The 15167-nt window shown below is 37.0% G+C and overlaps 1 protein-coding gene across 1 annotated transcript in view; it reads right to left on the bottom strand.

Moving 5' to 3' along the window:
* Nucleotides 1-12870, bottom strand: part of EIPR1 (EARP complex and GARP complex interacting protein 1) — an 85089-nt gene extending 72219 nt beyond the window's left edge. Inside the window, exons 1-2 of the mRNA XM_085322939.1 lie at nt 12745-12870; nt 3180-3263 (exon numbers count right to left, since the gene is read on the bottom strand). Coding sequence (XP_085179065.1) covers nt 3180-3263; nt 12745-12870 — 210 coding nt within the window. The remainder of the gene's footprint in view (nt 1-3179; nt 3264-12744) is intronic.
* Between the last annotated feature and the right edge of the window lie 2297 nt (nt 12871-15167).

Here is a 15167-nt window from a genome sequence, read left to right on the forward strand (position 1 = left end):
CAGTCAGCCCCTCCTGACTGCATAATTTGCTCATTATTACCTACCTGAAAAAAAAACAAAAAAAAAACAAAAAAAAAAAAACAAAAAACATCCACACACAGAGTAGACTTCCAATGTAGTTATATAGTCTACTTGGCAGTTCTACCAAACTCCCTAAAGGTGAATCACAAATCAGAATTCCATTTACTGCAGTAACAAGTATTCTGTGCCCCCACTAACCAGGTTAAAGGGGTCATTCAGTACATAAACTAAGAGAATACTCTCTACTCCATCCAGCCCCTTGAAGTGACAGATGATCAATTGCTCCTCTGCTGTGATGCTTCTGCTTCAACTGACATCACCAATAGCTGGAATCTTTGCAATCTCCAAACCTGATTTTCTTACATAATGCCTTCATAGGCTGCAGAAACTGGAGACTGAGTTATATTGGTTTCACTGGCCAAGGCCGTACTCTACATTAACGCATGATGCTAAATAGGTTCAAACATAAAGAGAATTATTTTATAATCCAATAGACCAGACAGAAAATAACTTGAAAAGTTCTGAGAGAGATATTAGAAAAGCATAATGAAGTATGGTTTGTTTATATGCTTCCAATGTGTGCAGTAAACACCTCAAACTGAGCAGAGGAGATGAAGTTGCAGTTTAGCAACAGTAAATAAGGAGTACAAAGGTTCCAAAATTCAAAATTGTAAGGATCATGCAAAAACATTTTCAGAGAATTGCCATGGAATTGCATGTACAATTTCTCAAATGCTGTAGTGAAAGGTTCGCCCCCCTCTTCCTCCCCCTGTCCCCCTCAAGATTTGGAAAGAATTGAAATGCCTTTTTTGATTTTAATTTTTTTTAAAGCCTTTTTTTTTTCCAATCCTCTAAGTTAGGAACCAGCAGAGATAGTTACAACTGTCAGCAGGTCACAGATAATAGCAATAATCTGTATTTTTTCAGAGAGCATCATCTTCCAAACACTAAGACTCCGCTAAAAGAAACAAGATTATTACGCAGAGCTGTATTCTGGAGCTCTCCGTCCAATAGTCCACTCTCCCCAACTGATTATTCACTCCAGATTCTGTCTCCAACGTCTTCCTCCCCATCTCTTTTTTTTAAAAAAAAATCTTAGGTTGCCAACTTTGTTCTTGTATCCCCCAATCATCCTCCAAGGACATTCTCTTTTCCTTCCCTCTTCCTGCTATATTAGTCTACAAAGGAAAAATGAGTCGAAATCCAGCAAAACAAACAAAGTTCATCCAAAGTTGTGCATATGCTTTTTCTTTACTAGCCACAKGCATTCTGGTTGCATACTTCCATGCAAATTCAGAAAATACACAGCAAAGTGGTTCTACAGTGTAGAGCACTGGATCTTTAATCAAAAAGGAAACTACTTAATCTGCAGCAAGTTACGAAGACTAAATACCAAGTGCTACACACAGTTAATATCTCAAATACTGAGACAACACTGAAACTTATAAAGGTTTTCATTCACTTTAATTTTAAAGTGTGAATAGGACAATATTTTCACTACATCTCCTACGAAAGCCTAAATCATTTCCTACAGCCATACTCCTTGACAAGGGAGAAGTTGCCATGTCAGGTGATCATTTAGCATTCTCTACCTGTAACATGCCCATCTACAACTGGAAGGGAAGAAAGATTTTGCACGTGATAGAGTTGCAAGAGAAACCTCATGCTGTGCCGTATCTGACCAAGTACTAAAGGTAGCAAGCCAGCTCATAAAACAGGTCTGGTAACAAAGTTTCTAAGTGAATCCAGAGACCCTACTACTGAATTAAGCAATAATGATTTGAGGCCTAGGACATCTCATGGGGATTAGCAACTAGCTGAAAGGAGTTGACAGCCTGAGGCACAACTAAAGGCCAATAACTCCCAAACATGTTTTAATATCCTAGGAGGTGTCCTGCATTTATATTATTAATGCTATTCACAGAAAAAAAGAAAAGTATGCTTGATAAAGTTGAAATATATGCATACAGAGATATCTCTAAAACGTGGAATTTATGTTTACCTGAATAAGCACATTTAAATTATTTAACATCTCCTGGATACTAGCTGAGAAGCAAGAATCACTCTCCAATTACTATTTTTACTAATAATTAAATCCTGATCCAAACAGAGAGAAAGATGGGTGCGACTTTTAGGCAAGTTATGCTGTCTATTCAATCAGTAGAAAACCACTTTACAATGCCTAATGACCATTTGAGATAGCCCAATGAAAAATACTACTGTGTGTATTCATTTTTAAGTAAGTTTATCCTGCCAACTCTTTCCTCGTCTCACAAATACTACCTGAAATCAAAAGAAACTCTGTATGCCATACTCTCTATGCCTTTTAATTTTTTAAAAATCACGAGTACCACCCAGTATTATCACTGAGTAAACTCAAAACCTCACCATGAAAAATAGACAGCTCACATTTCCCAGAGCTACATTTCCAAGATCTTTTTGTACAATCTAGTACAGAACAGTTTCAGAAAAATCAGCACCTGTATTTGTTCTATGGGCTTCCTAATTATTCAGATCTCAAGTCCATTTTTCAGTATAAAGGCATTTGCTAAATTTTAATCACAACAAATCAAATACTGAACTTTTATACAGATAACTAAATATAGCTACAAAAGAAACAGTTCAACAGAAATTGAGCCACGAAAGTGTCTCAGCTATTCTCAGTTTAAACTGTTAAATTTATGATCAGAAAAGACACAGATGATTGCTAATAATTAAAAATGAAAAATCCAGTTTATGAAGCTTCACGTATGCAGAACAATATGCACAACAGGAGTCCCATCAAAGTCAATCAGGGTTTAAAACTAAAGTATTTTGTTTTACTTCAGATCGCACCTGTGGTTTAAAGATAGCTCCAGGGACTCCTAAGATTTAAATTAACTCCCCCACCCAAAAAAAGTTCTTTTACTAAGTAACCAATCTGATTCTGTCATTTAATTTAGAAGGGTTTAATTTAATTTTCCAAAAATACACACAACTTTTCATTCACTCATACTTACCAATACCTCTATATTTTATTCACAAAAACCTTCTTTAACTGAACTATCACTTACTATTCAAAGTGGACAGTGGGGGGACGAAAATGAAATTTCATCAGAACATTATTAAAAAACAAAAAAGAGGGAAAAAACACAATGGATATTTGACAAAAAAATTACCTGATTATCATATCTAAGAGACTGTGTCCCAACCAAAAATCTTATTGCATCTGTTTCTGCTGTCTGAGGTGTTAAAGTTCGTGCCTAGGGAAAAAAGAAAGCCATTAAAAAAGTGCAATTAATACAATCCATTAATCTCTGCAAAAATCTTGACGCTTATGAATCAATTACCATTTTAAGTATCATATTCTTAAAACTTTCACATTTCCTGTCCTTTATGTATATTTTGGCTGTTTAATAAAATTTTTGTGTGCAATTTCTCACATTTGAGAGGTGCATGCAGGATACAGTTGCTAAACAAATTAACTGTCCTCTGTTATGTGAGTGGTAATACTCAGTACTAAAGCAGTTCTTCCAAACTAAATTTTCCTTCATCAATTGAAAAAAAATCACTAGAGCACTGACTCAATTCTTAAATATATTTGTTGCAATATCAAATAGAGATAGTGTTCTTCCAGAAGTTTTTCAAACAATTTCAAACTTATGATGCCTGCATAAAAATGAAGGCATTCTTTTCCTCACCATTAATAGAAAACACAAGGTTTAGAAGAGAACTGAGAGACATTCTTCATGTTTTTCAACTATAGGCCTTCAGAGACAGGAATTGTCTGAATAGTAGAAGTAATTTGTCATTTATTTTATGAAATTTTGTCACAATCCTTTAGGGTTTTCTCACATTACTGTTAAAGAGAATGCAAGACTTCCGCTTGCTTCTTCAACTTGCATCAAACATGGTCTTAAAAGGAGCAAATTGAAGTCATACAAGACCTGTTACACACGGAAAACATTGAGAAATAAACTAGAGATTGAACTAAACCCATAAATGCTAGTTTGCACAACATCTGTAGAGACTCTTAGCTAGATCTGAGTTAAAGTACTGTAAAATAAAGGAGATTTAAGGAATAGTCAAGTTTCCTAGGAAAAAAAATACCTTAATGATGTTCAATACAAATTTTCTGTCAGAGTCAATAAAACAATGATATTCACACGGTATTTATCTTAAAATAGTTCAGAACTCTTCAGATACACTGTAAAGCCTGTATTTTTAAGCAAATAATTTGGAAGGATTCAGATAATTTGGTAAAACAGCTCTTTCTACTGCCATACTGTTTTGCAGTTAACTAATTATTACATTCTGGATTCAGTAATATTTAACTTTGAGATAGTCCTATTTTAATCTTATTTTTTTAAAGTGATACCAAATAGATACCTAAAAGCTTGGAAAGCCATTTGCAGTTTGTTATATTAAAATGCCTAAGTACAGAATAACAGTTTAATTCTAAAATAGCAACTTGAAAAGATTTATTTTTCTTTAATAAGGCAAAACAATCCAAAACCTTTACCTGGCAGTGATAAGACCCAATGCATTGTTCAGAATGAGCTCTGAACTCCTACTGAACAAATACATACTTCAGATGTAAAACAAAATGTGATTTAGACAGAACATATTATTTTGCTTAAGATATAGCACAACAAGCTCATCACATTTTTAACTTAACAAGTGTAAGCTAGTACTGCAATATTTATACAAATAAAGCAGTAGAGAACATGATTCAGTGATTACTTTGTGTTCAGTTGTGTACTAAAATGTGAAACAGGGATCAGTGTGAATCTGCACTGCTTTATTTGTACTCTCCTATTTGCACACACTCAACTGCAACAAGCCCAGATGGCATCTCTGATTGACAGAAACAACCAAAGTTCACCCAGATTACAAAAAAACTTTTGCTTTGTTTTAAACAAACCATTTGCATTAGCAAATACCCAGTGAAAGCTCCTTTTCATTTCAGACTATTCACCTATTTTGAAGAAAACACTAGAAATAATGCCAATAGCTTTGCATCTCTTTCAAGCAAGTAAGCTTCTATTGTTTCTACAAGCAGAGCAGAAGAGACCTTCAGGATCTTTGATAAAATAAAGAAATAAAGAGTTTTTTTCACCCTTTCTGAAGACAATTCACAAGCAGGCCTTATCCCGCTGCTTTCGAGAACACACCAGGTTAGATACAATGTGCACAAAACAAAATGATGTCAAAATATGCTAACATTTGTGTGTCATCTGCTTCTCTTTCCTTTCTTTAAAATATTTTTTAAAATCCCTACTTTGTGAAAAAGATCAAAGCTCAAGAAAAATATTTGAGCACATTTCRCAATAACAAAAATGCCACATTACAGTTTTTTCTCAGACATGAAAGACTGAAACATCCATAGACAGTAGCATTCCAACTCAGCAATTATTTATAAATCAGGAAAATCTGATTCATAATAGAAATAGTATTATAATGGACCTTCAGCTATATCTTGCACAAATGTATATCTGATTTTGTCTGTTAAGTTAGATTTAGAGGAACAGACGTTATTTCAACAGGTGATGAAGCCAATGGCCAACCCTTGCAATGAACAAAACATTTGCATTCATAGTGTTGTCAAAATCTCAACAAGTGCTTTTAAGTTTTACCATCTTGAACTGTAAACCTGTCAGAACAGCATGCAAATAACACCTTTCACAAAAGCACCCTGATTCATGACTATAGCAATTAGGCAGAAAATAAATAAGCAGCATACTATAATGAATGTCAATTAATCTAAGCCAAAGAGCTGTTTATTTTATACAAAGCCAGCATCTATTGTATGCTAAGCTGCATATAGCCCTGAAAAGACTTTCCACTTCCTTCTACCTTTCAGTCTTATCTACTAAAAAAGTTGGTGTAATGGATAGAAAACACACGGAAAGTTGTCTCTGAAAGATGTGAGCAGTGAGCAAACGCATTTTGCTTACCATAGGCTTACATATACTGTGGTCTAGCAAAGCCCCACCTAACCGATGCTTCTAGGCAAGCAACAAGTTATGTAATTAGATGACTTTATTTTAAACAGCGTCTAGGTCGGGGAAAATTTATTAACAAATAAATTGAAAGACATAATAAACTATGAAGAAGCTTTTAGTTACATGTCCAAACTTCATTTTTACCAGGCAGAACAGCTCAGCTGGAAACACCAGTATCAGGAAGTGTGCATGGCTTAAACTAGGTGAAGGGTTTTATAACCAAGGGTGATACTAAAGCAACTAGATTGTGATTGATATGCTAATCAAATATTTTAAGTGTCTGGCAGAAGATTCAAGAATGGATTACAAGATCAACTGAGAAACAGCTGCTGAGTAGTGGATGTAGAGATTCAAGAAATAGTATCACTGTGCCTCAAAGGCATTCCTGACTAGTTTTCTTCATGTCACATGACTAGATAATCTGCACACACTGAATATTTCAAGGCGACAAAATTTGCAGAAAAATCAGGGCTGAGGCAGAAAGAAGAGAAAAATCTTAGGACTCAAATTTAAGGAATGCTAATGTACATAAGTATTCTTTCTGTACATGTATGTAATGCGTAAACAAGAAATGCCAGTATGCCATAGAAACACTATATTCAGAAGAGACTTATCTAAATGATATAGTTAAAACTCACATAGCCATTTTATTAGCTTTATAAAACAAGATGTGTATTCATACTTAAAAACAGAAAATACAAAACTGAATAAGCAGTATCAATGGTCATACTGAAGTTCATATAGAGCAGAGAGAAAGAATCTAGTCAAGAAAGTGTAGCGAAGTGAGATTTTCATTTACTGCATCCTAAAGCACTTTAGAAAGCCATGATTACACACCTGGAGCAGAATAACCATAGGCATGCATGAAGGGGGAGGGGAAAAAAAGTGTTCATAATGCATCATGCATCATCTGTTCTCAAGATAATAAAGCTGCCATGCTTTCAGTAGCAGAAGTCTTGAATGAATTTGGAACAAACATTATACCTTTTTACCACAGCAGAAAAGTAAAACTTATTCCCAAAGTGAAAAACATCACCACTACCTTGGAGTAACAAAGGTCAAAAGAACAGGAGAAGAGGTGGTATTAAGCTAAGTAAAGCCGAGCAGAGCAGGTTTATCTAGGAAAAAAAAACAGTAACTTTAACAAATTACTAGTCTTCTACACAGTTGGAAAAGCTGTATGAGCATTTCCCACTGGAGATGGAACATCTCAGGTTAAGATTTCACACCACCTCCCCATATGCGAATATGTAAGTGAATGAATGACATGGAAAACTTTTTTTATGCTACTATCACAGAAACTGTAGTTTGTACATATGTAATTATGAAAACATTGTCTATTCCGCTACCAGGAGATAAGCCTTTCCTTTACTATGTACCTTTAATGATTCCTTATAAACATGACTATCCACTGCATATATGTGCACAGGGTCATCCTTAGACTGTGCCACTTGTGAGGTTATGCATTATTGGCTTACGTGTCTTTCACTGAGAGGGGTGGGTTTTTTGCCTTATAGTTGCATCTTCTCAGGCAGACCACAGTAACTGCTTCAGCAGCAGTTACTGCCCTTCAAAAGGAAGAAAAAAAATAACAACTGGATTAGTCTTAAACTATCTAAAGAGAGGGTATTGAAAAGAGAGAGACTCTTCTTCAAGGTGTACAGCAACAGGTCAAGAGTCAATAGACGAAAGCTGCAACATGGGAAATTCTGATTAGACATTAGGAAAAAAAATGCACAGGGAGGGTAGTCAAATACTGGAGYAAGCTGCCCATAGATGCTGTGGAATCACCAACCATGAAAATATTCAGAACTCAGCTGGAGAAGGCCCCCAAACAACCTGATTCAATTGAACCTGCTTTGAATATATAGGCTGGAAGTGACCTTTGGAGGTCTTCTATTCCAGCATCATTATTTTGTGGTCCTATGAAACTTGCAGGAAGTAATCTGAGCTGTCCACTAGCCTTTGCACAACTATGACCATCAGCTAAACTGTATACAAAGTATGACAGCTCCTCTGATGAGAGCTGATGTATCAAACTTCCACATCTCCAGCATAATCATTAAACATCCATTAAAAGACCCCGTCTTACTCCTACAGTTTGCTTGTTTGAATATAGTGGTTTTAGAACATTAAATAGCGCTTATTCCTCCAAGTAGGTGACTCCAACATTTAAAGGCTAATATCCCTCTACCTTCTCAGCTGAATCTGTGCCTCAGTACTGAGTAATACACTGATCCACATCAGAAAAAGAGAACCTCCAACCCCAGAACTGGTTAAGAATCTAGATAACTAACAAGTCTACAATTAAAACTGGAAATTAACAGGCTCATGCTAAACTGCAAGTATCAATACCTTGTTAAAGACAAAGCTGTTGATACACCTCCTGAGAAGACACAGAAAGTGTTTTCATTTAGGAAAAGGAAAAAGGATATAAACTGATCCAAAAATATATACAAGGGTAGAATATTGGTATCTTTCTTAAAACTTTTGAATGGGTTTATGTTGCACTCTTTACAAGAAGGCTAGAGAGGCTTATTCCAACATGTTTTTAGAAGACTGTAAAATCATACTAGTATGAAGAAAGCTTTGCCAAATAAGTATGAAGTAATCCAAGTACTGTTGCTTGAAGTGCATACAGATGAAAATGAAAGGGATATCACCTATAAGGAATTGGCTACCAGTTTATAAGAACACTTGTGGAAATGATTTAAGGAAGAAGGAACTGAGAGCCTGGAAGCAGTCATGCACCTTCAGGAATCAGATTTTATGTTAAGTGTACTTTGAGTAAAGAATCCTGTTAAAGTGTGGGAAGCAGCCAAATCGCCTGATGAAGACAGAATGAACCATGTTTGAGAGGGAATCAAAGAAATGAGATGTGTTAATAAAAGGAAAATCCTACTGTTTCCTAGAGGAAGCTTGAACTACCAGGGAAAAACATTCAGTTTAAGGCTGGGAAGATGCAATCTCATCAAAAATGTTTAAGGTGGAAGCAAGGAAGAGAATAAGCTGAGGAAAAAAAAAATGTCGTAAATTGTGGAGAAGGTAGTTAAAACTACATTAACATCACATATTATCCTCAAAGGGCAGGCAAAGGGGGAAAAAAGGCCAAATTCTAACTCAAAGGGAGCTAACAGGATGTTCCCAAAAGTTCACAGGGAAGGTATCTATTTAGTCTGGTTTCCTTCAGACAAGAAGAAAAAAAMAACAAGGAACATGACCAATTTTTTCCCCAGTGGAAATGATGGGGAAACAGGTACAGCTACAAGTCCTTATCTACCCTAGAAAAAGTTTGTCATAAACTGTAAGGAAAAGAGCACAAGTAGGCCTGAATAAAAAAAAAAAAAATTGAGCAAATTCTTCTTCCAAGGAAACAAAGGTGCTCATCATGACAAGCCCATTCCCTCAATTATGCCTGTCAGGCATCCATGCTTAACAGATCATATTGCATATATACTAACTATGGAGAAAAAAGTTAACAGGCTCAGAGCCAGTTAAGACACAGCTTTAATACCACATGAACTAGTTGCTTCCTCCCTTGTCTTAGAAATAGATCCCGAAATGCATCACACACAAGGGGAAAAGACAACAAAGACTTTGCTGCAAAGCATAAACTGACATTTTTAAGCAAGGCAAAGGGCATGCAAAAACCTGAAAACTAAGTGTGACAAAGGTAAATGGGAGAAACAGCAACCATCATGCTAGAAGGCAGGAAAGGCCAGCTGGAGATTGGATGTTATGCCCACGCCTACACCCAGCTCAGCGAGATGTTGGGCAAAAACCTACTACAATCCTACTGTGACTATTTAGACCACCTGCAGAACTGCAGAATAATAAAAAGCTTAGAGATAAAGAAATACAACACAGCCTGTAAAGGGAATGGCCTTTGACACCTGCAACAGCAGATCCAGAGGAACACAATGACAAATCTAAAAAAAAAAGAGAGAGAGAGAGAGAGAGAAAGAAGGTTTAAAGTAAGCATGTTGAGGCATTGTAACACACCAAATACCTACATTGTGTTCACAAATTTTCTTGAAACTTTCCCCTTCGTCTCCATCATCACACAAAGTTACCTTTTGAATTAAACTGTCAGTATTATGGGCAAAGAAAAAAAAATTGAGTAATCTGAATATTTCTTCAGTGTATTCTTTTTCTAGCTGTCTAGCTGATGCTTGGTATCTGCAAACATGAAAAGACACAAACTCCAACATCTGAAACATCTGCAGAAAACGTAATGCAATCAAAAGAACTTTTGCAACCTATATGTAATTTGAAATTCATATGGTCAATATGTACTAACAAGTAGTACACAAAATGGAAAAGATACAGTATTTGGCTTACAGTCCCCAAATCTGAATTTAAAGCAAATTATTTGACCATTCTCTCTTTATATTCAGAAAAATATATATATGAGTACACTTCTATTTTAGGGGTTGCAGAGAGGTTTGCTTTTGCTGATAAGTCATTCTGAAAGCAAAATACAAATGTTGTCCCCTAGAGAAGGCTCAAGCTGATAATGTCATGAATATTATTTTTGCCTTCTGGCATAATTTCAATTTTCAAGCAGGTACACTTTGATCTTTGCTTAGGCAGGACAGCCTTGCTTCTCCCATCCCAGCAGGAGACCTTCCTACCATACACTGTAATAAGCTGCAACGATGCTATCATAGAAGAGGCTGGCAGCACGCACGCCCAGGTGCTTCAATGCTCTCAGACAGCTGCTTTCTCTGAGTCTTTCACAAAACAAAAATTCCCACCACTAATGTAATTCAGTGCACTGACCCTATTCCAAGGACTGACAGATTCTATAAACCCTCACAGCTACAAACACAACCTTCGCACAGAACAGCACAATCATCCTTAGAAACCCCACTTTCACAGGGCATGTGTTGCTTTATTTTTAATGAAACATAACAGCAATAATCATCTTTTAATAGTTCCTGCAAGATCGCATAACTATACCCTAATACTGTCAGCATGCCGTACCATAACCTAGTATTATCAGGATCTTGATAATTGCTTGAGGGTCCTAAAAAAAGTATTTTCAATCATTCCATGCATTATGAAGATCTTTGGGGATTACTTAAGAGAGTTTTGTCACTTATCCACTTTTTTTCTGATAAGTCTTTAAATCTAATAATATGTTAGATTTAAATTCCACAAGAAGTCCTCCCAGCTGAAATGTTGTCCTCAGAAAGGGACATAGAGAGGAAGGCAGATGGGAAAACAAATGAGAATATGCTCTCAGTCTGGATTACAATATACTGGACTGGTACTCATGAGGAAAGCAAGCTTAGAAAAGAAAGAGGACTGAGACAGACGCTAGGAATAGCACTAAGACATTATCATGCAGTTTTCTGAATTGACTTAGAATTTCCAAAATAAATTCTCTCTAAAGCTACATCAAAAAAAAAAAAAAATCATCTTTGTTCAGTTTAGGCCATTCACTTTCACTAAGAGATTACAGAGAGGCTTTCTTTGGGATAAAGAGAATTCCAGTGCAAGTAGGAGCCACAATCTCCAAGCACCTGCTCTGCTCCCACACTGGGAGAGGCGTGAGGCTACAGAGCACCACTCAGCCTGGGAGCAGGCACAGGTTTCCTTGTACAAATGACATCCACCATCCTAAAAAGCTCCTTTCACTCAGGAACATCCTTTCCCCTCTCTCCTAATAACTCTATACCTGTCTTCCATTAGATCAGAGGTAAACCACTTGAGTCACTCTCATTAAACAGTTATTTTTATACATATATACACATTGTATTAGGCTTGTGTCTAACCCATTTACAGTTAGTACTTTGCACCGTTTTAAGATTTTTATTCCTAAAAGTTATATTTTGCCTTATGGAAATCAAATCTCACCCTACCCTTTGCACACAGGCATGAAAACTCTAAATCAGCACTTTCTGGTTAGCTTCATAAAACCTGTTAACAACTAACTAAAATGACAACATAAACCAAGTACTGCTCATTCAGAAAGCATTTTAAAGCACAAGGCAGTACGCAAACTGTTACAGAGCATCAGCGTGCTTATTAGGCCTGCCTCAGCCAGATTCCATCTCAGGGCAAAGCCCTAAGGGCCTTCTGTTGTACAGCTCTGCAGCCAGCCAACAGACTTTCTACTGTCCCTTCCCTCCTGCCAGTTATGTATTTCCCTTCGCTTTGTAAGTATTTTTTTAAAAAAAAAAAAAAACACAACATGCAATAGGATTATCTGGTATACTGAAATTCAGCCTAGTCTTGTGGTATTTCAAGTCCCTTAAGTGTGCCAAACATGCTCCAGAATTATCCTTCACTGGCACAAGCAATTTTTCCCCAACCCTGCTATGTTGCTGGCCAGCTGCTGCATGCTTTTAAACAACTGGAATGTAGGCTGCACCACCAGCAACCACAGCTGGTACTGCAACCATGCCAAATACCTATCTGGGAAAGCATCCTTCCATGAAGCTTATTTCCAGGGCAATAAGCATCATTCAGTCATCCCTAAACTAAACCCAGTGCAGTATTTCCAGAGATGCAGCCATGCTTGTATACACATTGAAAGATATCCCCATTTATGTACTCAAGTAAGAGTGGGGGGGGGGGGAGTAATAACCACCTGAAAATGTAGCCTGCTAAACACATAGGATAAACATACTGCATACTCCAGGTAACATAGTAAATAAAGGTCACCTCTGCAAAGGAAAATAAGAACTGGATAATTTCACTGGTGAACAACAGCACTCAACTGAGATCCTACAGTCTCATAACCCAGCATATTGGTGAAGTCTACTAAAATTCCTTTCAAAATACACAACCTCTCTATACTGAAGTGTTCTGCAGCTATTGGTGTTGCCCCATATTTATCACCATGATCCACAGTCATATCACTCAGCCCTCATTTCATCAGACACAGCATCTCCCACTTTCACTCATCACCCATTAGTCTGTCTTTGTCTCATTTTCATTACAGCTGCAGGATCTGCTCTGGTTGTTGTCGAAGTTTTAAAATACACCCAAGAATGACACATCCTAAAATTCACATAAATTATGCACGTCCACACAACATTCATACAGCTTACTGAGACACTGAAGAGGCAGAAAACCACTCTGAGAAACTACATTTTGTGGGTTATAATGGAACTGTGAGTGTTATAAACAGCATAAAAAGAAAAAGCTGCAGTCATCCGATAAAACAAGGGCACCAGGGGGTGGGGAGGAGAGGCAGAGAGACAAGTCAAAAATTCAATTAATTATGCAGAAAAAAAAATGAATAGATCAGTTTTGATTTTATTTTGTAATTAGATGTTTAGTTTTTTTTTCTCTGAAGAAAAGCTCTTTTACACTGTTATTTGGTAAAACCTTTGGCTAAGTAATTACATGCACTAAATATTATATACAATTGTTGGGCTCAAGATTTATGCCTTTAGCTTCCCTTTTCATACATCAGAACAGTGTCAGAATGGTTCTTCTAAGCAGCTCAACTTTATTTTGATGAAAACTGGATTCAAATAAAAATATTAAATGACTTGTCTATTAAGTATAGTTAGCTTAGTTATACTAACATATAAAAAACACAGTGTTTCTGGCAAATGCTGGAGAGATGCGACGGTTGTGATGATAGAGTCATTACGAAACTAGGCTTAAAAAGAATAATAATATCTTTTACTAGACCTGGTAATACTAGTTAGAAAAAACATATGGGTTTTAAGTTTAAGTCTCTCCATTTTCTTTCCCGGAAATTACAGTGAGGTAATTTGCTTTAAGGCCACATTGGCAGTTAATGGAGATCAAAAGTAGTCTCCATCTCTACACTCCTTTTCTGCCTTTGCCAAAAAAAACCCATCTTTTCTTCTTCCTCCTTCTTTATAAATGCATTAACTGTAATTCTCTTGGATTATAGCTACCCTCTTAGTCCTTTTGCTCTATCCTCCCACTACACAGCCCTGTTACACACTCTGCAAAAAAAGAGATGAGGTCCACAGGAGATATATAGGGTTTTCTTGGATTTTGTTGTTGGTTTTGTTGTTGTTTTGGCAGGACCATTGTGGTCCCAGACAATGGTCTTTCCAAGATTTTAGGAGACTTATTTTATACAACTAAAAAAAAGAAACAGAAACTATGATTTCCTTTAAAACACAATTTTGTTCTGTGATGCAGAAGAAATCAAACATAAATTTAAGCTTTATATTAATTTTGAAGTAAGAGTTGCAGCCATCTTTAGTCAACCACAAAATGGTATCATTTATCACCCCTTAACAGATCTAACATACGGTATAGGTCAATGTTTATACTAGTTAGCATAAAAATGGAAAATAAAGCAGAACTGCAATTTGCTAAAGAGATCTGTTGATATGCTCTGTAATCCCGATTGCGTAACACTTAATAGTGGTCATTAAAGCTAGATGTCAAAATTTGTCACAGAAAGCGTTCACAGGTTCATAGGAACATGCCAGAACATGTTCTTCAAGCACTTTAGTACAGGTACCTATAAAAAAAAATATGCACATGTATACAGACAATTACTTAAATAACTGCACGCACTGCAAAACAGAAGTGGTGCTCTGCGAGCTGCAGGAAGAACATAGCGCCCCTATTACAACGGTAATGATGATAAGATGGGTATTGCCAGCTGGGATATGGAATAGCCAAGTAAAAACATCATTGCAGGAAGGCATGAATTAGGATCTCTCTCACCTACACAACTGCTTGACTGTTTATTCTACTAGAACTTGTAGAAAGTTTGTTACACGCAAGACCTGTGCTCCTCTACAAAGAGGACGAGCAAATGCAAGTTATTAGAGTAAGGCAGACAGCAGGACCACAGTGTCACCTCCCTGCTGCAGGGATCAGCAACGTGATGGCCCAGTCCGTCCTGCGGCACAAATCCGAAGATATGGAAGCTCCAGCTAGACACACCCACAAACATCAAGTAGTTCTATAGTGGGATATAATCCAGTAAGAGCTAAAATTCATTGGAAACAGCTGCACACTCTCTTCTCACAGGAGGGTTTTGTTTGTTCATTCTGCAAACGGAAAGCAGCCCCMGGAACACCCCCGAGATGCCCGCTGCTCTCCCGCCGTCCAGGAGGCGACGCGGGCTTCTCAGGACGGGCACACGCACTTGCCCACGCACCAGCAGCGGGGCCGCTGCGGACGCTCACTCACGGGCCCTGCTGCTGG

The sequence above is a fragment of the Rhea americana genome, unplaced genomic scaffold (genome assembly GCF_003343005.1).
Source record: "Rhea americana isolate MKP2758 unplaced genomic scaffold, rheAme1 scaffold_80, whole genome shotgun sequence".
NCBI classification, from domain to species: domain Eukaryota; kingdom Metazoa; phylum Chordata; class Aves; order Rheiformes; family Rheidae; genus Rhea; species Rhea americana.